General features: G+C 50.9%; 1 protein-coding gene across 3 annotated transcripts in view; it reads right to left on the bottom strand.

Moving 5' to 3' along the window:
- Positions 1–2,648: 2,648 nt before the first annotated feature.
- The window catches only part of COL4A1 (collagen type IV alpha 1 chain), a 137,487-nt gene continuing 115,594 nt past the window's right edge, over positions 2,649–24,541 (bottom strand). For 2 of the 3 annotated variants that reach the window (XM_032402619.1, XM_032402620.1), the window contains 19 exons: positions 24,147–24,299; positions 23,894–23,992; positions 23,689–23,778; positions 22,572–22,711; positions 22,026–22,152; positions 21,853–21,933; positions 21,347–21,445; positions 20,249–20,299; positions 18,834–19,019; positions 18,147–18,280; positions 17,026–17,098; positions 16,182–16,253; positions 15,018–15,146; positions 13,958–14,056; positions 12,790–13,002; positions 11,645–11,822; positions 8,000–8,114; positions 5,825–5,997; positions 2,649–4,025 (listed from right to left, as the gene is read on the bottom strand). In XM_032402619.1, coding sequence (XP_032258510.1) covers positions 3,944–4,025; positions 5,825–5,997; positions 8,000–8,114; positions 11,645–11,822; positions 12,790–13,002; positions 13,958–14,056; positions 15,018–15,146; positions 16,182–16,253; positions 17,026–17,098; positions 18,147–18,280; positions 18,834–19,019; positions 20,249–20,299; positions 21,347–21,445; positions 21,853–21,933; positions 22,026–22,152; positions 22,572–22,711; positions 23,689–23,778; positions 23,894–23,992; positions 24,147–24,299 — 2,294 coding nt within the window. In that variant the 3' untranslated portion in view covers positions 2,649–3,943. Of the gene's footprint in view, positions 4,026–5,824; positions 5,998–7,999; positions 8,115–10,050; positions 10,068–11,644; positions 11,823–12,789; positions 13,003–13,957; positions 14,057–15,017; positions 15,147–16,181; positions 16,254–17,025; positions 17,099–18,146; positions 18,281–18,833; positions 19,020–20,248; positions 20,300–21,346; positions 21,446–21,852; positions 21,934–22,025; positions 22,153–22,571; positions 22,712–23,688; positions 23,779–23,893; positions 23,993–24,146; positions 24,300–24,541 lie in introns of all 3 variants that reach the window. The other variant, XR_004299179.1, reaches the window with a different exon arrangement.

Below are 24,541 nucleotides of genomic sequence, written 5' to 3'. Positions count from 1 at the left end.
CTGCTGAATGGGCTCTGGATTTGGGATGATGAAAATACATCTCCTTTGGGAAATAGATGAAGTTAACTCACATTGTAAATGTACTAAATGCCCCTGAATTGTTGACTGTATGGTGGTGAGTTTCAAGCTGTGTGAATTTCATCAATTGAAAAAATTTAAAAATGGATCACAGATCTAAATGTAGTCAGTAAAGCCATAAAGCTTTTAAAAGAAAACAGGAGAGGGGCGGCTGGGTGGCTCAGTTGTTAAGCATCTGCCTTCGGCTCAGGTCATGATCCCAGGGTCCTGGGATCAAGCCCCCCATCGGGCTCCCTGCTCTGCGGGAAGCCTGCTTCTCCCTCTCCTACTCCCCCTGCTTGTGTTCCCTCTCTCGCTGTGTCTCTCTGTCAAATAAATAAAATCTTAAAAAAAAAAAAAAAAAAGGAGAAAAATCTTTGTGACCAAGGGGTAATCAAAAAGTTCTTAAACATAATACCAAAAGCATGTTGCACAGAAAAAATACTGATAAACTGGGAACCATCAACATGAAAAAGTCTAGCTCAGTTCAAGATACTGTTAAGAAGATGAATTTGCAAATCACTTATCTAGCAGGTGACTTGTAAGCAGAATATCAAAGAACTTTCAAAACTCAACAGTATGAAAAGAAACAATGTTTTAAATGAGCAAAACTTCATAGATACTTCAAAGAGGAGATGCTGATGGCCAAAAAAATGCATGAAGATGGTCAACATCCTGAGCCATTTGTGAAAGGTAAATTGAAAGCATGGCTAAATGCTACTACAGGTTACAATGACTCATAAAAAAATACTGACAATTCCAAACGTCGGGGAGAACGTGGTGCATCTGGAGCTCTCGTGCATTGCTGGAGAGGGAATGCAAAACGGTACAGCTCCTCTGGAAAACGGCCGGGCGGTTTTCATACTGCCAAACATACCATTACCCTATGACCCAGCAGTCCTAGCCCTGGGTATTTACTCTGAAGACATAAAAACATGTTCACACAAAAACCTGAACATGAATGTTCAGTCTCTATTCACAATCACCAAAAACTGGAAATAGCCCAAAAGTCCTTCTACAGGTGAATAGACAGAGTACAGTACATTTATTCAGTCCCACTCAGCAAGAAAAGGCAATAAACCACTGACGCACACAATAATTCTAGAGGACTGTCAAATGCATCATGTTGAATGGAGGACAGTTTCAAAGGTTACATGCTTTGTGATTCCGTTCTTGAAAAGGCAAGTCAGAGAGATGGGAGTCTGGCAGTCAGGGGCCAGGCTGGGGTGGGGGGTGGGATTTCCACGGAGCGAGAGCTCGAGGGGGTATTTCAGAGTGCTCCGACTCTTCTGTGGACTGATTCTGACTATGCTTACGTGAACCTGTATGTATGTTCCAATTCATAGAACTGTCCATCAACATAAAACCTGCTCAAATAACAGCTATAAAATGCACAGGATCTGAATGCTGGAAATTCAAGGTGTCATCATCTCCTTTGCACTTTCCTGGATACACCAACCTGTATCTAGTAAGTAATGATTTATAATAAATCAGTTTATACATAGAAACAAAAGGCTCCCAAATGGCTGCCATATGGAGGTGCTCCATGTCTGTGACTTCCGTAGAAGCCAAGCCTGATGATTCAGTGTTCTCTCCTCCTATCCACTCCTGTATAATAAGGAAGGCAAATGAACCCTTTTCCTGTTTTATCATAGATGGGTGGTGGGTGGGGTGGCCGAAACTAGACCTTGAGTGAGGTTTCCTGATCAAGCACATGAGGTCACGTTCACCCATTGTCCCATTCCATCCTGTCAGGTGCAATAACCAAGAACATCACAATATTTAGAACTTCTTCCTGAATACGCAGTGTCACACTCATTCCCCAGGGATCATGTTTTGATCAAGTGTAAACTGAAACTGAGATCCCCAAGGGAGAAAGAATCTGCCATCTTCTTTCCTTCCTTAAGTCAGACTTGGCCTCCAACCCTCCACCGTCTACCCATCCATCACATAGCCATAATCTCAGTTCTACCCTCTGCCCCCCCATCGAATCTGCTTTTATTTATTAATATTGTATTTATTTATTTTAGAGAGAGAGAGAGCACAAGCAGGGTGAGGGGCAGAGGGAGAAGCAGGCTCCCCGCTGAGCGGGGAGCCCGATGCAGGACTCGATCCCAGGACCCTGGGATCATGACCTGAGCCAAAGGCAGATGCTTAACCGACTGAGCCACCCAGGCGCCCCGAATCTGCTTTTAATGACTGGATGTGTATGTTATTCATCTGTTTATCTATGTTGTTCATCTCTGTTTATCTTGTATCTAACCAGGATTTGAAAAGTGGCCAATCGTTGGTATACATACAATGGATGGATGGATAATGGATGGATGCATGGATGGATGGATGGATGGATGATGGGTGATGGTCGCCTGGATGGACAGAGGGGAGGGAGGGAGGAAGGAAGGGCAGAAGAAGAAGACCAATCATTTTTCTTTGCAGTAATTTCTGTGAGTGATGCCCAGTCTGGCTCTCTCATTTGGAAGAACTGCAAAATAAATATGATCTAAGGTAGGCAAAGCTTACAAATTTATTAGTGGCTCGTGCAGTAACTTTTAATGTTTCTGTGGCAATACTAGCAACAAATTAATAAAAGCTTAATTTTTATACAAATAGTTTTATTACAAATTTGAATTTTTAAGAAATACACATTGAGAGAAATTACATAAAAGGCCTTAGTAGTCTTAAACGTTTTGGAGACTTTGGGTGAAATGTCACTTCAGGCACAGTGGTCAGTTCTGCTCTCCTGAAATCCACCCGTTCCCTGCTGACGTGCACACAGTGCTCCCGAGAACGAGGAAGCCACGCGAAGCGCTTCCACGTGGGTTACTGACACTAAGATCCTACAGAGCTGTTTTCCACACCAGGCTGCAGAATGAGGAATACGAATGAAACGAAGGCCTTTTACGGTTGCTGGTTTTGAAGTCAAGTCATTCAGTTGTGATTAGTGTTTAAAACCCTGAAAATATTTAATACAGAAAAAAAAAACAATAAAGCCCAAAGTACATGCTTCACTGTAATAGACACCGCGCTCATGAACCTGGGTTTGGCTTTGGCTGATACACGAGTTTTGGTTTGGAGGTGAACAGTGAGAACGGATGTTTCCATCCAACACCCGAGTGTTCAAAAATCTATGTGAAAGGACAACACAGTCTTTTCGAGGAAGAAACTATGTAAGCTTTATTTTAACAGTGGAAATGAAACGAAAACTTGACCTGCCTAATTGCTGACATCTATATAAATTACTAAAATATATATATATTTAATTTCTGCCTACTTTTGGACCATCTTTATTCCACAGGAAATTCGTGATTTCTGCAAAAGCAGCTGCATAGTACCACACAGAGCAGAAAGACCTAAATTTATATTTGGGGTTGGAAGATCCGGCTGCTGAGCCCGCATTCCACGTGCAGCTCCGAAACACCGTGGCTACGTGATGGCTGTTTGTGCAGACCCAGCTCGACAGTGACACAGACAGACATCCCATCCGGGGCTGACAAGGCATCTGCTATAATACAAGAGTGGAAACGGGCATTCAAACAGAACGGAAGGCCCCGCACACCTCCTAGCACCCTTTGGTTTTCTGATGGAGTTCTCAAGTTACACATCAGTGCACTGGATTGTAGGACAGACTTAGACTTTTATTTCATCACAAGTGCCACTTGGTATGTCACTATGACAGCTTATCATGGTCTTGGTTTCTCCTTCAGCAAGTAGAGGCCACCGAAGCAGGGTGTGTTAGTTACGCAAATTCCTATAAGGCACTTTACGGTTTTCATACTGGACAGTGAGGTACACAGGATATATTTCTAGGGTTCGTTGCTGTTAAAAAAAAGAAGGGGAAGAGGGGGGAGTAGCACCATGTTGTACGTTAGCGGAGGGCCAGGCTTCATTACGTTCTTCTCATACAGACTTGGCAGCGACTGACGTGTGTGCGCAGCTCCCCGGCCTTCAAGGTGGATGGCGTGGGCTTCCTACGGGACGACACAGAAACCGGCCTTCGGCGCTGCGGCTCGGCGAGGCGGGCCAGTTCCCAGGGCCTCCCCCCGACCCGGGGAGATCTCCGAGGGGTCGGATGGGAGGGGGCCCCAGCCCGGGACAAGCGGCGACCCCGGCTCACCCTGATCGAGCGGACATGGTGCTGGGTGTCACCCATCCTCACAGCGAGGGGGGAGCGAGGCACGTGATCTCGTGCAACCCCCCATCCCTGGCGGCAAGGTTGGCGGCAGGCCAAGTGCACGCCCCGGAGGGCACAGAAACAGCAACCCCACATGTGCTTGGCTCCAAAATCTGAGCCACACCCACTGGGCCACCCCACCTCCTCAGCCTGTCATTTCCCCCCTCCATGCTCTCTCCTCAGCCAGATCATAAACTCCCCCAGCGGAAGAAGATTCTCTGCAACCCTTCACACAGAGTAAGTGCTCATTAAATACTGGCTGAATGTGTAACAAACAATCAATCTGGGGTAATTAACTAGACCTTGAAATCCTCCTATAAGCTTTTGCTGGATTATACGCAGGTAGTCTGATCGGAGGCCGGAGGGGAGACATTTAGTGCCCCCAAATGATAGAAATTCTACCTTAATTTGAGTGTTAGAGGAGTGAAGTCTGAACTGAAGTTGGCACTAACCAAATTCTATTAAAATTAAAGTAGCCATATAATAAAAATAACATCCTAAAATTAGGCTGCTAATTTTAGCAACTTCTGTGAAAATCTTATTGCCCCAAAATTAATTATTTGAAATAATGGGATCTTATCTAATTTTTGTTTTGGTTCATTGTGCCGGGCTGCTGGTTCAAAAAAAACAAAAACAAAGCAAAAAACCAACCCATTATTACCTATCAACCCTATAATGGAAGCCCCAGGACCTGATACACCCCCCAAGTGCTCAATTAGGTAACTGGTGGTTAAGTTCTATCCCGAGAGTTGACATCAAGTTTCCAGCTGCCTGAAAAGTCTCGTGTAAGCTACCCACTGAGTACCTGGTACTTTTTTGGTGCTTAAAATATTACGAGTCGAGAGTGTTGCTTTGCCTTTTATGATCTAACTTAGGAAGAGACGGGCTCCCAGAAGAGTTCCGCCAAATTCTCCCTGAGAAGGCAAAGACGGAGAGGCGCATCTCCGGGGGGAGCGAATGGTAACTGCTGGGGCTCAGGGGTCCCCACGCCTGTCCCAGCAGGGGCTGCACGAAGGACAGAGGGCCGGTCACGCACTCCTCTCCATCCCGACTGCGCCAGGCTCGGCGGCACCGTCACCCAGGCCAGCAGCCACCCAGGGCAGTCGCCTCAACAGTGGTCGGAATGGAAAAGAAGGGAAGGGTCTTCCCTATCAATTTCAGTGCATTTGGGCTGAAATTAATTTTTATTTTCATGGGTCTAACAAACAGTCTGGTCACGTCCCTCAGACCTCACGCAATGCGCACACTAGAGTCGGCATCCAACTGCTACGAGGGCAAACACTCTCTCCTCCCTCCCTGACCGTTAACATGTATTTTCAAATGCTGTTTGAGGAGCCAGCTGCTCCGACTACATCGCAGTGAATCCACCTACAAAGTGGAAAATGGCCTTTTTTCTCTCAGAGTCCTTCAGCCAACAGAAGAACTGAACCTGTCACCTGAGATCTGCCCCTCAGGTGTGTCTCGGTTCTCTGTCCACACGGAACAGAGCCGAGTCCTCATTACTGCCTGCAGAAGACTCATTCCCGGTCCGCGTCCGAGAAGCCTCTTTAAGACTGTGTGCCCGAGGGAGCGTGCACAGGGGCCCTCCCGACTTACTTGAACATCTCGCTTCTCTCGATGGTGGCAAGCCAAAAGCTGTAAGCGTTCGCGTAGTAGTTGCAGGTCCCACGGCCGTGGCACTCGATGAATGGCGCACTCCTAAACTCTTCCAGACAAGACCCGGGGGACGCGAGGGCTTGGCCTGAACCTTCAGCACCAGCACTGGTGTGCTGCGGGGCAGACACGAGTCGTGAGTCAGGGCCCTGCCCACTACCCACACGGGGCCTCGTGGTGCCCGGGGAGGAGCCAGGGGAGCCCCGCAGGGAAGCCGCGGGCAGGTCACAGGGAAACACACTCGTGCTCCAGGCGCAGAGCACGGCAGCCAGACCCAGCACCAGAGCTCCATCACCGACCCTCCCCTACTGGGACATGGCCAGGCCAGTGCATCAGAAGTTAAAGAAATGCTGTCCTCACTATTTATAATGTTTGAAACACTGAAACCACCTCTAACTTGGGACAGAAGAAAGAGCCAAAATGTGTAAATGATGTTGGAACCAACAGATGTGAAATCAACCTTTCTAATCAAAATTGGTGAGGATAATTAAAATCCTGTGTTAGATGTTATGTGTCCTTTTATAAAGTAAAGAATAATCATTGGTTACTTTTCTTTCAAAAGAGAGAAAATTTAAACGAGAAAGAAAAGGGTAACCATTATTGTAACTGTTGAAATGCACTTGGGTCTAATGGGTTCAAGGAGGGTCGACCTGCGCTCAGAAACCAGGACCGTAAGATGAACGACCCAAAATGAGACAAGACATTCCAAAATCGCCATGACTATTGTTTCGGATGTGGGAATTTCAGAGCCACAAGAGTCGTTTGAGGACAAAGTGAATGCCCTCCATTGCCCGATGAGGACCGGAGGATGCTAGCTAGAACATTCTGGATCTGACCATGGTCCCAGTTTTAAGGACAAAGACAGGGGTCTCCAGACTGTCAGGCCAGAGCCCCTCCACGTCCCCACAAAGCCCCCAATAACTGGGAAGTGATGGAGAACTCTTTCTCTCGGACCCCATTACTTTGGTTTGCTCTTGATTTGGGGAAATTATGGGCAAACATTGTTTCAGATCTTTGCTATGGTGACAAAACGCTTTCCTGAGGTTCTTTACTCCTTGGGCCAGGGGCCCCTTCTGTCGTAATGAGGTTCTGTTTAGTATTTCTTATGATTACGGAGTCAAAAAATTCAATCAACCTCCACCAGGGTCCTGATCTGTCTACACTGTAGTCCTAACCTGGCTTTCTTGATAAAGCAGCCACAACGCAGTACTTAGACGCATCAAAGCAGCTGCTACATCTTTGTGTGGCTGCCAATTCTTTGGCCCTGCTGAAGAGTCTACCTGAAGCCTCGTGCGCCGGCAGTCTCACAACCCAAGTGGAATGCAGACACAGGGCTCTGAGAACTGCTTTCCTGGCCGTTCTATTCCTTCTGCACCTGCCATAACTTATGGCAGAAGGAAACAGTTACGCAGCCACTTTCCCGGTCAACAAAGAGCAGGCTAAAGGTCATCCGGGGTCAAAATGTCCATGTGGCCGCACCTGAGGCGGTGAGGACAGGCAGGCCCGTGGTGAGGCAGGAGGAGCCCTGCAGGCCGTTTACTGGGGGTTATCTGCTACGGCCTGGCCTTCCCAGCGCAGAGCTTTCCCATATGCAATCGCTACTTTAAACCAGGGCACGAAAGTCACATAAGCAGCTACCAGGGGACCTCAAACCGGTGTCATGTTTCCTATTGTAACTGGCGTTTCAGGGGTGGGAACACCGGGGACCTGTGTCCCGGAGAGCCGAGGGACGGAGAGCAGCATCTCCTCGCAGGAAGGGCATGAGCCCCCGCCCCCCCGCCCCCCGAGGCTTCTGCTTCAGGCTCAGGCGAGCTGCTTGACTGTGCACCCATCTCCTCTCCTCCTGGGGAGACGCTCTGACTCAGGGAAAGCTCTTCGTGCTGTCGCCGCCACCTCGTCCCAGAGCAGCGACCCAAGAGGCAGGCGGCGGGCTCTGGCCAGGCGCTGGAATGGCCGCCGTCTGCAGCGGAGCAGGCCAGGCCCCTGGGGAGGATTTGGTCGGGAGGAGAGGCCGGCACCACGTGAGCCCAAGAACGGAGGGTTGGGGCGCGGGGGGAGGAGGCGGGGGCGCGAGCAGGCGACTCTGCCAGGGGCGCGGGGAGTTCCCCAGACGCTCACCATCACGAAGGAATAGCCAATCCAGAGGGAGGACCAGCCGCTCGGGCACTGCGGGATCTGAATGGTCTGGCTGTGCACGGCCATCACCATGGCTGGCGCCTCACACACTGCGCACCTGGAAGGCACAGAGCACAGACCCTGAGCACGGCCGCGGGGACAGTGCAGGACGAAGCCTGTGCCTGTCTGTTCTTCGTCCCCGTGCTCTCACCCACCCTCTGCGCTCACACGTTCTGAGCCAGCGTCATGCTCACGACACACTGCAGCGTGGAGCCCTCTCACTGATTTCATAAGCTCCCCCCCAGTGCTAGAAAATCCACATCCAACCCTTGTTGAACCATCTGCTTTGTGGGAAGGGGGAAATCGCAAGGCCAGGTTGTAACTGTGGCCGTCTCCCGGAGGGGCTGGGAGACCGTGGACGGGTGTTTTCTCCTTTGTGCATTCCAGTGTTTTCCGACTTTTCAACAGGGAGTGTGGATTTCAGCAAACACAATTAACACTTGAGCCACGGGAGTCGGTGAAACCCAAGTGCTACCACTTCCGGAATTCAGCGATTTGTTTTCAGCTGAGAATCATCTTCAACAGAAGGAATACGTGGTGACAGAGTAGCCAGCAAACACTGCATCTGGGGCTGGACGTCCCCGTGAGCCCGCTTCGGACAGACTGGCAGGCAGCAGAGCCGTGGTGAGACCCTGCCCCGGGGGGGGCGCTGGTGGAACACTGCCACGGGAGGGCCTCCCACAGAACCTGCTCCAGGACGGGTGCCCCCCGAGCCAGCCGGCCGACCCCAGCAACAAACTACAGCAACACACACTCTCCTGACTCAGACCTGCCCAGTTCAGGGAACCCTTCGATGGCAGGGTAATGTTTTGTAAAAGAAAAAAAAAATTAAACACCAGCACTCACATAATTACATTCAAGTCACAAAATGAACACAGTGTTAGCAATGCTGATAAATGACTATAAATGGTGTTAATAATTACACCTAGTTATGCTGGAACATTTACATGAAAATGGATGGGGAGCGGTTAGAGGCCTAAATTAGTCACTCGACTCTCCGTGGATGTGCGTGTGTGCGCGCACATGTGAGCGCGCGATTTTCTATTTTATTCACATGAGGGCAGATGAATTAAAAGGCTCAGTTAAACAGCAGTTACTGAAATGGGTCTTATGCATCTGCCACCATCTGTCCACCAGACACAGAGGCCAGAAACAGAGCGTGGCGGCCGGTGCTCGATGTCAGGCTCTCTCTGGGCTGGGGGCTCGTCGAGACGGTGTTCCTGACGCCTCCCCGTCATGGACACGGATGGGAAGAGCCAGACGGCCCCCTGAAATTCAGACGGTCTACCCCCCGTGTTATTCCTGAAAAGGCTGAGGCCCCAGAGAGCCGACAGAGCGCCAGAGCCCGAGCGCGGCTCCCCTGCTCGACTACGGTGGTCTTGCCCCCAGGACAATGAAACAATCAGCAGCTCGTGAGGACTCATGTCTGCAGAAAGCCAGAAACGTCTGCCCTGTTCTCAGGGTGAAGGGAGAGAAGTTGCCAGCTTTTCTGCATCACAGCAAGATTTTGTGTTATCAACTCTAAAAGTGAAGCTTTTGGAGCTCCCCCAAGTAACCCGGAAGTCCTGAGACCTCGTGCAACTGCAACAGCGGGGTGACAGTAACCATGGAAACCCGCGAACTCAGAGACCGGAAGTGGGCAGCACTGTTCCAAAGGGAGAGCAACGGACAGTGTGGCTTCGGGAGCAGCGGGCTCGGGGGCATGACTGGTAAGGTCCCTGCACGCTGAGCTGCTGGGGATCAGGCAAGAGAAACATGTAAAAAGCCGAAATGCACACCACTGATGTTGACACAGCCCATGCTTCCGGGCTGGGGGTCTTCCTGAAAGTAAGGGGTCCGCAGGGAATAGCAAATCTCAGACACAGGCTTCTCATGGACCTGATTTTGGAATATTGCAAACACATGCCACAGCCCCTTCCTCAACCAAATCAAGGTCAAAGGGTAGTTTTATCAAGGTGGTAAATAACAAACAAACATGAATAATCATTTTCTACCTGTTATCCAAGGGAAGCTGAACAAAAACACAAAGGTGGTTAGTTTTCCTTCGGGTGCAGCCGGCATGTTTCTGCGCCAGGACAGTCTCCGCAGAGAAAGTCTCAGACGCTCACTGACACACGTAAATAACGGTTTGGAAAGGTGCCACTCAAAAGTGTAATGAACCACTTTTCCCATTTGAAGGCCCATAAAGTGAGTTTTCTTACAGCTCCGAAGAAACATCAAAGAAAGTTATCAGGGGATAGTTTAATGTAAATCCCTCGAAAACCTATGGTTTTCCTGTTTATCAGGCCATCTCCCAGCTCTCTGGCTCTGGGTCCTCCTCTGTGGTACCTGTCCCCTCAGTAAGAACGGGATCTGCCGGGACCTGCAGCCCTGCATGTGCACGTGGAACCAGAGGGGCTAGAGCCCCACACTGGCCTCTGGGCTCCCAGGACCGGCTCCGGCACGCACCTCCTGCTCCCTCTGCCCTCTGACCACAGGACCCTGCCATCTCCTTCTTCCTCGTCAAAAGCTGCTTGGTTCTTTAGAGGGAATGTAGAAAAGGTAGTGAGTCCTCACTCTCACTTCCCTGGGGCAAACCCGTCTGCCTTGTTGTTCTATCCATCCCTTATTATCTGAGTGTGTTAAAGTACAACTATAGAAGAGCTTCTTAGATGAATTCATACCACTGCCACTTTTCTACTACTTCTGAGTAGAGCGAAGGAATCAGCTTTTAATTGGAAGGAATGAAGCAAAAATAGGACAATCGTGTATTTCTCAGTCATAATAATTTCAATTTCCCCTCTTACTTCCTATCAGGCAGACCTGAAAACATACTCCAGACATTAATTAGCGTGGAAAGCACTTAATTTGGGAAGCTGCTCAGTCAAACACATGAATTGTCAGTGGGACTTCATCCTAAGGGAGCAGAAGTTAGTGGGGGTGGGAGGTATGAAAAAAATATTAGTATGTATACATTTTTATGTATACAGTAAATCTGTACCATCTTTTTGTGTATAAAGCACAGATAGTATGTCTGTGGTGTTACAATTTCAGAGAGACCACCTCACACCCACATGCGAGTTCCTGAATTAAATACTACTGTGCACTTAGAAATGATTAAGATGATTCATTTTATGTGATGTCTATTTTACTACAATTAAAAATAACAAAAAAATTTTTAAATTTCACGGGGGTGGGGCAATTCAGAAGAAAAAAACCTGAAAAGGCTCCTCAAGGAGAGAATTATTTGATAAAACAAAATTGAGAATGCTGTTCCTGTGGCTGCCAAGGAACCCAGGGGTACGGCTTCACGGGACGGAGGGCGGCCACCCCTGTGACTCACACGGAACAGGAATTCTGCCCCAAAGCCAGGCATCACTTCTCTAAGGCACTGCCCTGGCATTTTGAAGAGGAGAGCTAACTTTTATATTGAACGATTTTACGGCTGACTTGTGTTACAAAAGTCTGACATTACAATCAATAAACTGAATGGCAATGCGTCGAAGGTTTTGCAGGGGAAAGTGAAAAAAACAGTAACAACCTCTGCCTAGACTACGAGAGATCTTTCTTCTTCAATTCTACATCTGCTCCGACAAACGCCCAACTCACCTGCTAATAAACGGTCTGATATTGTCCCCGGCGATGGGCGCCATGGACATGGGCATGGGCTCAGGCGTGGACAACCAGTAGGAGTAGTCATTTCGGGAGGCGAAGTTACACACATTGTTGATGTTGCAGAAAAGGAAGGGCATCGTACTGAACTTGCGCAGGCAGCTCCCAGCCGTGCCTAGAGCCACGGGGAGAGACAGCGTCACGGGCTGGCTTTATAATCAGTCTGCCTCCATGCAAAGTAACCATCAAAATGGAAATGAGAATGTTTTACCTTATAAACAGGAAGAAGGAAGTAAATACACGCACAGACTAGTGTGATTGTAAAGGAGCACTAAATTACATTTAAAGTGATCGAGGTAAAAGGAAAACTATAAAGAATTACATAGGATATTTTGATTAAAGGAGAGAAATCTTTTATAAAACTGAATTCCAAGAGAAATTTAACAGGTGGCTCCTTGTACGATGGACAGTAACCACCTGGACAACGTCTTTAACAACCGTTTTGCTGAAAATGCAGAGATTCTAGGGCTGCTTGCTGTTTCCGAGCTCCATACCAGTTAGAGGTGTATGCCATCAAGTGGGTCATTGTTTAGAAAGAGCACCAGTAAAACGGCCCTATTTTAAGAATCTCAAAGCTGGGGCGCCTGGGTGGCTCAGTCGTTAAGCGTCTGCCTTCAGCTCAGGTCATGATCCCAGGGTCCTGGGATCGAGTCCCACATCGGGCTCCCTGCTCAGCGGGAAGCCTGCTTCTCCCTCTCCCACTCCCCCTGCTTGTGTTCCCTCTCTCGCTGTCTCTCTCTGTTGAAAAATAAATAAAATCTTAAAAAAAAAAAAAAAAAAAAGAATCTCAAAGCTAACTGCGAAGTATATACTCCAGAAATCTTGACCTACTTGATAATTTGAAGAAGAGATCGAAAGTTGTATGAATTGAAAAGGTTTTACATTTTCTGGGCTTCTCTTAGTAATGGGGTAGCTACTGAACTTGGTGGTTCGCTTTGTAAGGCGGGAGGGAAACGGAATCAGGCGCCCTTTGCACTGACTGTGTCTTTGTGGCGCCCTGAACACAGGACCGGAGCTGAGTACAGCTCTGCCGGCCGCCACAGCTCGGTATCACACGAACACCCGCGTCCCCAGCGTCTCACCCAAGTCCTGGCCGTGGGCCCGTTCGTTGCCTTGCACATAGAGCAAGGAGTACCCGTGGTAAAGAATTTTGGTCCCAGGAGGACACTGTGGGTCATCCGTTGTCTGACTGTGCCTGGTCACAAGGAAGCCGTGATCAACAGACGGGGTGCCTGGGGGACCCATGGATCCTGGCAACCCATCAGGGCCTGGCGGGCCCGGAAACCCTCGCGGACCTGGAAGACAAGAGAAATGAGCTTCCCTGGCTGCAGACAGGCTCCCCTGAAAGACTTCGAGGACGACGAAGTACAGCAACCCGCCTCTGTGCTGCCCCAGCTTCTCCTTTCTACAGACCACCCGAGCTGGTTTATAAACACAGTGCTGGGTGCAGAGCTGATGCTCAGAAAATTGAGCCCAATGGGTACACAAAATATGTGAAAAGGAATATATGAGTAGGTAGAATAAACGACATGATTCCATGTGTGTCACTCAGACAACATTTGGGGCTCCTCTAAGGGAGAAGGATCACAGAATTATTAGAATAAAACCTCCTTTCAAGGTGGCTGCCCTTCCACAGCAGCCCACCCAACACGGCACATGGAAATGGGGTGGTAAGGGCTGGGTGCTGGTGGTGAGTCCTATCGTCCCCCGGGTCACTGCGCTCGCTGCCCGCGAAGCTGCTCATGGACCTTCTGCTGGGCTGGGCCCCTGGCCCCTCCAGTCGATCCCTCAGGCTTCAGCATCTCAGTCATTATGGGGCAGCTGAGTTTCGGCTTCCTCGGGGAGCAGACCCACTGCATCCCGAGCCGGACAGCGAGCTTGTGGCCAACACTGGCATTATGATCTACTCCCTCTTGTCTGCTGCCGACATGGAATTTCTGTAGCTACAGCCCGCTCCCCCCCATCAGGAGGCCACAGGCCGTCCCTGCTGGCCATCTTTCAACAACACCTGGAAACAGTATGCTGCTTCAACATCTGTCTCTCCACACAGAAAAAATGATGACAGCCCTTTAGCTCCTCTGTAAGACCTTATTTCCTCTAAACAAATTAAAAAAAAAAAAAACCCAAAAACAAAAACCAGACTTCTTCGGAAATCTGCCAAGTAACGTTTTCAATTCCACTGTGCACGTTTCCGCACACTTCGAACCCAAGGATGCAGGTGGAGGGCGACTGGGCCAGGAGGAAACCTACCAGGAGGGCCGAAGGGTCCTGTCTCTCCTTTCTGGCCAGGGGCGCCGTCAAAACCAGGAACACCGGGCGGTCCAGGTAAGCCCACGGATCCTGTCACACCTGCAGGAAAGGGCAAGGAATTCACGACCTGGTCCTGGAGCGCCACAGGCTGTGGCTTTTTCTTCCCTTTTGGAGTGTTTTTAGCCTCCTGGCCAGCCAGCCTAAGACCCTCAGCTGCAGTGAGAAAGTTCTGCCGGAAGCCAGGAGCCCTTCCCGCGATGCCTTGTTCGCAACCCCCGGGGTGGTAGCCAAACCCACATTTGCAGGCTGCACGCTCCACCATCTGATCCAGAGCGCCCCTGGCTGCTTGCTCCTATTGTCTGGAGCATGGTGTGGGGAAAGGCAGTTTCTGGGGGGAGAGGGAGGGCTGTGACACATTTTCGTGTTCTCAAGTGTCTCCCCCAGGCCATATTCCCAAGCCTCAAGTAATTCTTATGCAACAGGTATACCCACGTGGATAGGCTTTTGTTTTCATGTGCACCCTTTACTCGCAGAGAGTTTAAACTTAAATTTTCGTGGATGCCTCCTCTCAACTGTAGGGTTTTCCTTCTCCTTTACTGTCCACCCACCCTCACCGGTAGCTCTTGCAATAGGGAGTGTTCATAAAGTTCTGGGTCAGGTGTCTGGGAACCCCAGGCACGAAATGCCGGCTGGCTGGGGCCTCTGGGCCACTGTCAGGGCCCATTCTCGAGGTCCTAGACCGACACCTCCCGCCATCCCTTATCTTCTCGCTGGGAAAGGCGATCTCTGTGTCTGCAGCCCATGGGTTCCCCAGTGAGCACAGACGTGTTGAACGGTACATTCCTCCAGCTTCTCCTGTGTTTTGTCCTGGCTTTTTCAGTCCCCTCAAAAACTTCACTAGGTTTTGATTCCATTGAAGGAAAGTAAGAAAGTCATATTCAAGTATGTGTCTACACAGTCACCACCCAGAGGCCCTGGTTTGAGACACATGCGTGAGGAGGAAAGCCCACCGGTTCCCCCCGACCCCCACACCTCCCCTTCGTAGCTCGGCTACTCTTACCTTGCTGTCCTTTGGGGCCTGGAGGCCCCGGGAGCCCCTTCAGACCTGCGGGACCCTCAGGACCAGGAAGCCCTGGCTCCCCTTTGATGACATCGTAGGGTCCCGGGGGGCCCGGGGGGCCGGGAAGGCCTGCGGAAATCAGAGGTGCCACTGATCAATTCCACTGTCAACGCTCACGGGAGAAGAGCCCAATGTGAAACCCAATCCAAACACATTTCTCAGAATCCGGTCAGTATCAAAAATACAAGTCACGTGCATACTTCTACTATTTAACATAAAATCCTGAATCCTCAGGCTGGGGGTCATTAGTATAAACTGGCCGCTCGGTTTTGGAATCCCCGACAACCACCATGCGGCCCTCACCTGGACAGGCCCAGCAGGTGAAGCTCCGTCCCTCCCAGGGAGCCCACCCGCACCCAGAGGGCTGCAATGTATGCAATTAGAAGGGTTCTTCCTATAGTCTCTGAAATCGGCTGTAGGTACACTACAAGCATAGGCCTTCATTTTCCAATGACGCATAAAGTTAACCCTTCTGCATGACAGCCCTTGAAAGATGAGGAGCAGCTCCAGAGTCCGCAGAGGCTCTGAGTCGGCCCCAGCCCCCAGGCCTCTCCTGCCCTCCACACATCTTCCCCATTTCTTTTGTTCCTGACATCGCACTGCTCAGTCTCTCTCCTGAAGCATGATTTTGAAAATTAAACACGGCCCTGGAGATATGGTCGGCCCCGCAGAAGCTAGAACGGGATGCTGGTTTTCTCCCCGAAAATGCCTTGGGGTGTGGGAGCCGCCGCACACTGCGATGGTGGAGAAGCCAAGGAAGAGTCTTCCCTGTGCAGAGCTCCTTGCCGCCCGGCCCCCATGCAGCCTGTCCATGCAAGACCGAGCTCCTCCCTGGGACAGCTGAGGGGCTGGGCTGCTTGCCTCCGGAGCCTGTGGGCTGTGAATCTTGAGTCCGTCCTACTCTCTCCTCTGGATTTACCTCCTAGATTTAATGAGCCTGACTTTCAAGACACGTCGTAAAAATGTCCTGACAAGCTACCAAAGAATTTTTAATCAACTGTTTCCTAATGATACTCAAGCCTCTCAGGTCTGTAAAACCAAATTCCCTAATTCCGTGCGTTCAACGCATCAGCAAGGCCCCGCGAGCACAGCAAACGCTCCTACCTTTACTTCCGGGGAAGCCCTGGTCACCTTGATCCCCCTTCACTCCCTGCAGGCCAGGGAGGCCTTTCTGACCTGGAGAAAAGAAGAACATCGTCTGCACAGAATTCCCAACTATATGCAAGTACGGTCGTATACACGCACGCAGGCACACACACATACCTACACGCGTGCACACACGTGTGCCCATTACATGTGTGTCCGCGTACACACATACCTACGTACAGGAATACCCATGTATACATGCATACACACATACAATGAACACATTTCCAGTTTGTTCTCAGGGAAGAAAAGAACATTACTTCTGGTCAGCTATATAAAACTTTTCATGAAACTCTTCTTTCTAGAACCTAGAAGTCACATTTTTCCAAACCTACAATGAACTATAAAATGATCACAAATAGTGGAGGGGCACATGATCCTGTTTTTGGCCACAATCTGGTGCACACATGTCCCCAAATAGACCCCAAGATGCCTGCAGGCTGAGAACTTGTTTTATTCACCTGGCGTTCATATGTATCAGATTCAGCAGTAAAACTCACAGTGCCTGGGAGCTGAGAGGCACCCAATAAATGTTCGCTTAATACGTTAATAAATTAATGAATGCCCCAAATCCATGATTTCTTACTGATAATACAAATGATCGAGATGCAAATGATCCACTGATTCTTAATAAGAACATGCAGAGTGTCTTTCTACAGCCATTCATAGGGTGATAGAAATCACGCTGCGATAGCACGAAATAGCATGTTTAACTGGGAGAACGGTGTCTTGCACTGTAATCAGGCCGAAAGGGCCAGTGGTCAGGTTCTGCCTCCAAGCAGCACCTTCTTTATGGTCTTACCTTGAAATCCTGGCACTCCTGGAGGCCCCATGTCACCCTTAGAACCTGTGATCCCTGGCGAGCCACCAATCCCCTAGACACACAAGGAGAATGTCAGCCGGGATATGCTCAGGAGGTGGTAAGTCTCTCAAGTAACCTGCTAGTCAGGGGGCTGGGGCAGGCCCTCAGCATTCTGCAAAGGAGCTCTGTGAACAAACAGTGCCCTGTGCTTTCTTGAGTGACATAAAAAGAAAGACAAAATCTCTATGCGCATCTACCCTAGGGAGCTGGAAGTTGGAACAACTTGCTTCCTTCATGGTGCCTCCTCCCCTTGTCCATCTACACAGTCAGTTCCCAGAGCAGGTGCACGCCATGCGTCCTGCCGTCCCCAGGCCACAGCACGGTGCCGTGGACACACCTGGGCCTTCCTGAGCGCGTGTCACCGTGACATATCAACCTTTCAGCACCAAACTACCGTATGGAAACTTTCCCCCAAACACTCAGGCATAATGCATTTTCTTTAGAATTAGCTTGATGTTATCTGAACGGGGATTTTAAATATGGAGAGAAAGAAACACATAACCAAACGAGGACTGTTTTTCTTTATAAATATGGCATCACTCATGTATTTTAAACATATTATCTCATTTTCTGGCTATTTCAAAATATTTCCTCCTCACACTCCTTTCTCAGTGTAAGTAAGTCATATGGTTCCTCACGTATCATTTGTTTCTTTGCTTATTTAAAAAAGCGTCACAATGAAAACATGCACACACACAGATGTGCGTACACACACGTCGACAGGCATGTGGACCCCGCCAGCCACTCCTGGCACCAGAAGTAGGGAGCGCCCTTCTCTCACTGAAGCCTGCTGTCTGCACCAAGGTGCACCCAGACTCCTAGCACAGGCACTGCGCTGCGATCCCCAGCAACGGGGAGTACGATCCCCCAGAGCGGGTCTTGTAAAACTAGACGCAAAGAACGTTGTACTCATAAGCTACTGTGGCGTCAGGCAAGATGGCGGATGACCAGCAACAAACAGCAGCCCCTCCAGAGAGGATTCAAGAGTGGAACAGCCCTGTACACACACGCACGGCTCTGTGACCCTGTTCACACACAAGACAGACACACGGACAACTCACAGGCAGGCCTTGGAATCCTGGCTCTCCCTTGGGCCCTGGAGCTCCGGGAGTCCCCGGCCAGCCCGGGTTTCCTTTGTCACCTTTGAGTCCGTCAAGCCCAGGGAGCCCCGGAGGCCCCACAGGTCCCGGAAGCCCTAATGGGAGACACGAAAGTCGCACGTTTGGGGTTAGAGGGTGATTTAATGGACAGGTGGGCTTGGCATCTCCACCCAACAGCCCCCCGCCCCAGGCAACAACACTGTAGGGCGCTGTGGGAGCCTGTGGAAATCCCACCGGTCCTAGAAGGGAGAATCTGCTCGATGGCACCCCAACCGCAGCAAACAACCCCACCACACAGTCGCCCCAGGGCGGGGGCGGGGCGTGCCAGGATGCCACCGGGTGAAAAGCCAGCACGGGTCACATCTGTGCCCCAGTCTCCCCCAGGAACGTCTAGTCTACCTCTGATCACTTGTCACATCTCCTGAACTCCTTGACAGAGAGGACCTGGAGCGGGGGGGGGGGGTGACCCAGCAGAGGCCAAACAAGGGTCCCCAAATATCTGAAGCAGTTTCAAGCTGCAATCAATGCTGCAAACTTCTAAGTAAAAAACTCCATTGAGGACTGAAGTACTTCCATCACTTTCACACTCGTGCGTGTTTGTGCCTTCTGCAGTCGGTCCCAGCTCTGACCCTGCTGAGACACCCTTACCTGGCAGGCCAGGTTGACCCTGTGGGCCCCGGTCTCCTTTGGGCCCCTCCACAGCGTGGCCCGGAGCTCCAGGTAAGCCCGGCTGTCCTTGCGGCCCCGGGGGACCCATGAATCCTTGCTCTCCTTTGGATCCGGGGATGCCTGGACTCCCAGCTTGTCCTGGGAAACCCACGTCGCCCTTTGAACCTAAACAACAACAACAGTTTGAGATGGTGGTGAAAGGCAGGGGAGAAGAGAAACCACGGTACAGGGACAAGGAGGGAGCAGCTTCCGGAAGGCATAGGGGGGACGACAGAGCTATGTGCCCTCTCCCTGCTTTACTAAGCAACACACTAGACCCCAGCCATGGTCGACCTGGAAAAGAGTAGGCTTAGAATACAAGAGCCCAGCTGTCATTCTTGATGCTTTTAACATTTTTTAAAAGATTTTATTTATTTATTGAAGCCCACACAAGTGAGCAAGGGGCTCAAAGGCAGGGAGCCCGATGTGGCACTAGATCCCAAGACCCCGGGATCATGACCTAAGCCGAAGGCAGATGCTTAACTGACTGAGCCTCTCAGGCGCCTCTCTTTATACTTTTTAAAGGAAGTGTTTTGCCGCAAAGCCATTGGAATGCAAGCTGAGAGCGTGTGCAAGCAAGCGCGCTGCTAGGTGAAGGGCTTGTCACAGCCACACCACGGAACACCACTCAGCAAGAAACAGGAGGAACGACTGGTACAAGCCGCCACACCAGTGACTCTCAAACTAATTATGCTGTGCGAACAAAGTCTCACTAAAAAGAGTAAAATACAGAGGATTCTGTCGATATAAAACTCTAGAAAATGCAAGCTAATCCACAGTACCAGAAGACAGACCAGTGGGCGGTGATGGGATGGCGCTGGGGGCAGGAAGGGCAAGCCGGGGATGACAAAGCAGCCTAGGAGACTGGGGGTGATGGATGTGTTCACTGTCTTGAATGCGGGGGTACTTCTGCACGTGTGTACATGTACCAAGACTTACCAAATGGCACCCTCTACATCTGTGTAGTTTATTGTATGTCAATGAGAGAAACACAGTAATAAACTGCTTTTAAAGTTTTTTAAGGTAAGAACTTATAGGGGAAAAAAATCCCTGCATGTGTAGTCTCCACCATATTACTCCAAACCTGCTAATTAAATACCAAAATTCTAGGATGATTTCAAGGTTCTTAAGAAAAAGTAAGAAAGGAATGAAACAGAGTCATCGCCAAAACTGACAGCAGGCCCCTCCTTGTGATTCTTGTCTTGCTTCTTCAGAAGACAATGACAGTGCACCAGATGGTGGTTTGTCGGGGGCCAGGAGCAGGCACGGACGAGACCGACCCAGAGCCGGCATCTGTCACCCCTGCCCACGGCCTCCTCGCAACCGCGAGACCCGCCCTGTTTCGCAAATGTTACCTTTCTCTCCTTTGGCCCCTGGAAACCCTGGGAATCCTCTCCCGGGCAGACCTGTAAGTTAAGGGTAAGAAGTCACGTCCACATTTCCTAAAATAGTTAATCTGCAGGTCCAACACTAAACACCGTCAACTGTGTGTGCCAATACCATATGCTCTTTATAGGATACGTGGAAATCAGTTCATCACACACGTGAGAGAAAAATCCCATTCCCACGGTTGTGCTGAGAGGCCCTGGACTGGGTATGGATCATTTAGCACTTGTCTTAAGTACCTGTCAGCACAGAACCGTTACGGCATTTAGTAGAAATGGTCTGTACAAAAATAAGTCCGTATTTTCTCCTCCCGTCTAGAGACTAACAAACTGGCTTTTCTCAGACGACCATCCAACTAACAGCCGTTCTAGGGGGAGGCAGAGAGAGTCAGAGACGTTCCGGAAAGGAAACACTGGGAAGCCCACACACGTGAGCAAGGGGCTCGAAGGAAGATGGAAGTGGGGGAAAGCGGGTGTGGAGGCATTTCATGAATTATTGTTATAAGAAAATGAACGCATGCAATATAAACGTAAGGTGTACAAAATGAAACAATGAACTTTAGCAAGAGGTCAGCCCTGACCGCAGGAAACCCCCTGGATGCCCCTCTCCAGCAACATTCCCCATGTGGGTCCCCAACTCGGGGTCACCCTCTTGCTACACACGAGTACTACCATGTACATGGTGATTCCCACTGTCGGAGCCGGCAGCCCATGAGTGACAGGAGCAGATGCGGGGGACCAGCAATGTCCCCAGGACCACCTCTCTAAAGGGGGAAATGCCAGGCTCAGGAGGGAGAGCCTGGGCTGTTTCTGGGTGTCTCTCTCACGCGCCACTGGGAGCTCAGGGCAGGAGCCCGTGACTGCTGCTAGAAGAAATGCACTCCCCCTGCCCCTCTTCTTATCCAGGCCTCTCCCCTTGTCCACACCAGTGTACAAACATGAGGTTCAAACGCATGGGGTAGGTGCCACTTTGTGCCCAGCCCCGGCCACTTAGCACGGTCCGGAAGTCTGAGACCTGTTGACCGCAGGGAGCAGCTCGTCCTGAAAGGGAGCAAAAGCTGAGCATACCTGCTTCACCCTTCTCTCCCGCCGACCCCGGGATTCCGTCACTGCCAGGCTCCCCTTTCTGGCCAGCTGGGCCCGTGGGGCCAGGACTCCCAGGAAGACCTCAGAGAGAAGAGTCACATCAGTCAGTCAGGCATGGACGCTCTCACGGCACCTGCTCTGCATGCAAGACCCTCATGTGACCTTCCTCCAGGGAGCCGTTACCCCCAGCACACCTGGCGTCCCAGAGACACGTACATCAAACTCCCACACTGACACACAAACCGATTCTAGAACATCTAGAACCAAGTGGACCTAGCTGTACCGCCAGCTCTGCGACCTTGGTTCTAGCTCCTAACTGGTGGCCAGACCTCAGAAAGACCCCGTGAGCCCCCTACATTCAGTTTGTTCATCTGAAACGAGGAGGGCTGGGTCACCCGGGGACATTCTGGGGTCCACGATGCGCCACCTTGAGGGAGGGAAACTCCCAGCCTCGATGGCCCGTCTGCATTCGAGAAAGTGGTCTCTACCTGCTTCTCCTTTGATGCCAGGAATGCCATCCGATCCCGGGAGACCTTTGTCACCTTTTTCTCCAGGCAATCCGGGGCTTCCTAATGGGAAACAAAAGACACCAGAATGCCATCAGTTTGAGTCTTCCCGTCATCTTCACACCCAAGCTCGGGAGGGGGCCCGGCTCACCTACCTGGATAGCCGACACTCCCTGGCGAGCCCTTGGGGCCTGGGGAGCCAGGGACCCCTGGGATACCAGCGCTGCCTTTTTCTCCTTTCTCTCCAGGACTCCCCGGAAAGCCTGCGACCCCTTGATCTCCCTGTGAGTAGACAATGGGCCCATGCATTTTACATCTGTCCCCGGACAAAGGTCTGGGGGCCCTTTCTGGATAACAGTATGCATTTTGGTGCCATTAACGTTGCACTGGAGAATCCCATTTCCAGCTTTCTAACGAAGAGTCAAAGTCCACATCCGAAAAACGGGAAACCCAGAACAAAAGAGCCAATTATCTGTTTCTACCCTTCATGGTCTTCTCACCCTTCCTTTCCAGCTCGTGAGAGCTTGCTACCCTGCCTCTCCAACAGCCTCTAGACCCTTCCCAAGGAAGGGGTGGTGGACAGAAGGCAGGAGGGACAACTTAGAGTAAGTCGGGGGACACTGTTCTGCGTTACGAGTAAGTTAATGTGCTGAGCTGCTCAGATGGGGGACAGGGGAGGTTTCCAAGCAGGGGGCTGTTACCTTGTCCCCAGGACGGCCTGGAATTCCAATGCCAGGTAGGCCCACCTGCCCTTTCTCTCCTTTGGCTCCTTTCTCCCCGGGTAAGCCAGGGACGCCCTGCGGGCCGGGGATTCCAGGCACACCTTTTTCTCCCGGTGTTCCTATAAACGCAGACAACTGAAACTTGAATGTGTGCTTAGCAGGTGCTAATATTCAAAATAAAAAAGCACTTTGACGGCCTGCAAGAAGGAGGTAAAAGAACATGTTTCCCTTTATTTATCAATCTCTTAGTTACGCAGGCAGATGCCAGTCGCCCACAGCACATTAGTGCCATGCTAGGAAGCGTCTGTCCTGTCTTCTAGAGACCATCATTTCACAGAGAGAGAGAAGAAATACATGAACTCCTCAGCATATTTGCTTTGGCAGCAGTATAACAAAGGGCTTTTATGTTCTTTATTCTACAATCAATGCACATTACCCCGAAGAATCACAGCGTCGTGAGGCGGGCCATCATAAGAGTAAATGCATACCTGGTTTCGTAACGTATGCTGGTACCCAGACCTACTTACAAACAGGTGTAAACAGCGAGCTAGATGTCTCTGTGTCAAATGGGGGTGATCAGGCGCCTCGTGAAGGCGTAGGGGGGGCTAGAGGGGCCGGCCTCCTGCCTCGGCTCTCCCTTCCCAGCGGGTTCCGAGAGGCACTAGCCGCGGACCCACCTGAGGCCCGCGCTCTCCGCCTCTCACCCGCCTCCTCACAGGAGCGAACGCGCCAGGCGGGGTTGGGACCAGTTCAGGGTTGGGGTAGAGGAACCAGAGGGCACTAGCGGCTGGCCCGGACTGCACAGGGGACATGGTGGCCAGGTGGACAGTCACCTGGAGGTAATCGAAAGGTGACGGCAGACAGCCCATGTTTTATTTTATTGAATTGTGATTTTCTTTTTTTTAGCAGTAGTTGCTGTGTCAGCCAAGTGCCACTGATCCTGAGGCATGAGACCATACAGAACTGAAGATGTGCACTGGGGTGAAAGACTGGATTACGCCCTCGGGTCAATGCACATCCTCCTACAGTCCTGTCCCACCAGCACTGGCGCGTTCTTTTCTTTAGAAAGAAGACACCTTATCTGAATCCAACGTACCTGGCAGGCCCATGCCACCAACCGATCCTTTGGGTCCAGGGAGTCCCGGAGCACCCGGGGTTCCGCCTATGCCTGGGTCACCTTTAGGTCCTAGGGTAACAGAAAAACCCGGCAGGTTAATGCCAATCAACAGTGCTGGTGACATTCCCTTAGCACCCTTAGCACGAGCTCCCGCCGTGCGGTGGACTTGAACTTCACTGCATACCTGGCTGCCCAGGATGCCCTGCCTGCCCGTCCTTTCCAGGTACTCCCGGGGTTCCAGGGTCTCCCCGGGATCCTTTATCACCAGTTGGTCCAGTCTGTCCTGCACGTCACAGAAAAAAGAGTGATGATGACCCACGTCTGCTTAAAAGGCAGACTGTTGCAGAAACACAGGTTGGGTTGCTATTACTGGTGCGGAGCTACAGACCTGGTCAGACATGCAGCTGTACCCCCCACCGGACCCCTGACCCAGTCACCTTTCTCTCCTTGGTCTCCCTTCTGACCCTTCATGCTGCCCATGTCCACCTTATCCATGGAGCCAGGCTTGCCGGGGAGACCCACATCTCCTTTGTCCCCCTTGAAGCCAGGGTCTCCCCTGGGCCCTGAGGAGCCCGGGAAGCCGTGGTCCCCTGCAGAGGAAAGACAAGCACCGGTGAAGTGTGGCCAAGGCCTCGGAGGCAGGGACACGGCGTGGCACTCCTTCTGCTAAAGGAGGGAGGAAGAACTCGCGGCCTGTCCACACGCAGCACAAAGGAGCAGGCGTGGCAAGTGTCTGAGCTACCAGAAGAATCTGGCCCCAGGAAATAAGCAGTAAAGCCATTTTTTACAATTTAGTATTTGCTAATGACTCTACTATATTTGTGACTCTGCT

This window comes from Phoca vitulina, unplaced genomic scaffold (assembly GCF_004348235.1).
Source record: "Phoca vitulina isolate PV1807 unplaced genomic scaffold, GSC_HSeal_1.0 scaffold5, whole genome shotgun sequence".
Classification (NCBI taxonomy): domain Eukaryota; kingdom Metazoa; phylum Chordata; class Mammalia; order Carnivora; family Phocidae; genus Phoca; species Phoca vitulina.
The sequence above is the reverse complement of the archived record's forward strand: the minus strand, read 5'-3'. Positions and strand labels throughout refer to the sequence as shown.